The 1189-nt window shown below is 45.7% G+C and overlaps 1 protein-coding gene across 1 annotated transcript in view; it reads right to left on the bottom strand.

The window, feature by feature from the left end:
* LOC118419363 (cytoplasmic dynein 2 heavy chain 1-like) overlaps nt 1–335 on the bottom strand; it is an 8808-nt gene extending 8473 nt beyond the window's left edge. Inside the window, exon 1 of the mRNA XM_035825724.1 lies at nt 216–335. Within this exon, the coding sequence (XP_035681617.1) occupies nt 216–335 (120 nt within the window). The remainder of the gene's footprint in view (nt 1–215) is intronic.
* Nucleotides 336–1189: the final 854 nt, after the last annotated feature.

Here is a 1189-nt window from a genome sequence, read left to right as displayed (position 1 = left end):
CCCGATTTAAAGAGTCCTTTGCCTCCTGTCATCAGACTTTTTTTGCTCTTGTGGCAAGAAGTTACCTGTCAATAGCCAAGCTCAAATGATTTTATTACGCAGTTAAAGATCTAACAGAGAATTGTGCATTGATCTGATTCCTTGAACATCATCATCTGTGCACAATCTCTAACCCCAACGTGTACTGCAAACGAGAATGGAAGACGTTTCCGCACCTTCTCTAAGACAGGCAGCCATGCCGTGACCAGGTGCAGGTTCTTCAGGCACATCCACTCCCCGTTGCGGGCACACTCGTGTAGCAGCTGCATGGCTATGTCGGCCTGGCCCTGGCCCATGGCAACCTGCAGAATCACAGAAGGAACAACACCGGCATGAAGACACACTGCAAAAAATTCTATCATTCATCTCTAAAACACACCTACTACAGAGGCAAAAACAAACTTTACTTTAAGGATATTGTCATAAAAAATGCTATAATCAATTGCTACAGTTACATGTACATTGCATATGTTTAGTTGATAACACTAGGATTAAAAAAAAGTTGATAAAGGCTGTGAAATTAAATACAAATATTTGTCCCTATATATGTGTTTCCTTCTCAGTGTGTGCGCATGTGTATCCTTCTCAGTGTGTGCGCACCTGTTTTCTTCTCAGTGTGTGCGCACATGTCTCCTTCTCAGTGTGTGCGCATGTGTTTCCTTCTCAGTGTGTGCGCATGTGTTTCCATCTCAGCGTGTGAGCACGTGTTTCCTTCTCAGTGTGTGCCCACCTGTTTCCTTCTCAGTGTGTGCGCATGTGTTTCTTTCTCAGTTTGTGCGCATGTGTTTCCTTCTCAGTGTGTGCGCATGTGTTTCCTTCTCAGTGTGTGCGCATGTGTTTCCATCTCAGCGTGTGAGCACGTGTTTCCTTCTCAGTGTGTGCCCACCTGTTTCCTTCTCAGTGTGTGTGCACCTGTTTCCTTCTCAGTTTGTGCGCATGTGTTTCCTTCTCAGTGTGTGCGCATGTGTTTCCTTCTCAGTGTGTGCGCATGTGTTTCTTTCTCAGTGTGTGTGCATGTGTTTCCTTCTCAGTGTGTGCGCACCTGTTTCCTTCTCAGTGTGTGCGCATGTGTTTCCTTCTCAGTGTGATCGCATGTGTTTCCTTCTCGGTGTGTGTGTACATGTCTCCTTTTTGGTGTGTGCGCATGGTA

Source organism: Branchiostoma floridae, chromosome 7 (assembly GCF_000003815.2).
Source record: "Branchiostoma floridae strain S238N-H82 chromosome 7, Bfl_VNyyK, whole genome shotgun sequence".
NCBI lineage: Eukaryota > Metazoa > Chordata > Leptocardii > Amphioxiformes > Branchiostomatidae > Branchiostoma > Branchiostoma floridae.
The sequence above is the reverse complement of the archived record's forward strand: the minus strand, read 5'-3'. Positions and strand labels throughout refer to the sequence as shown.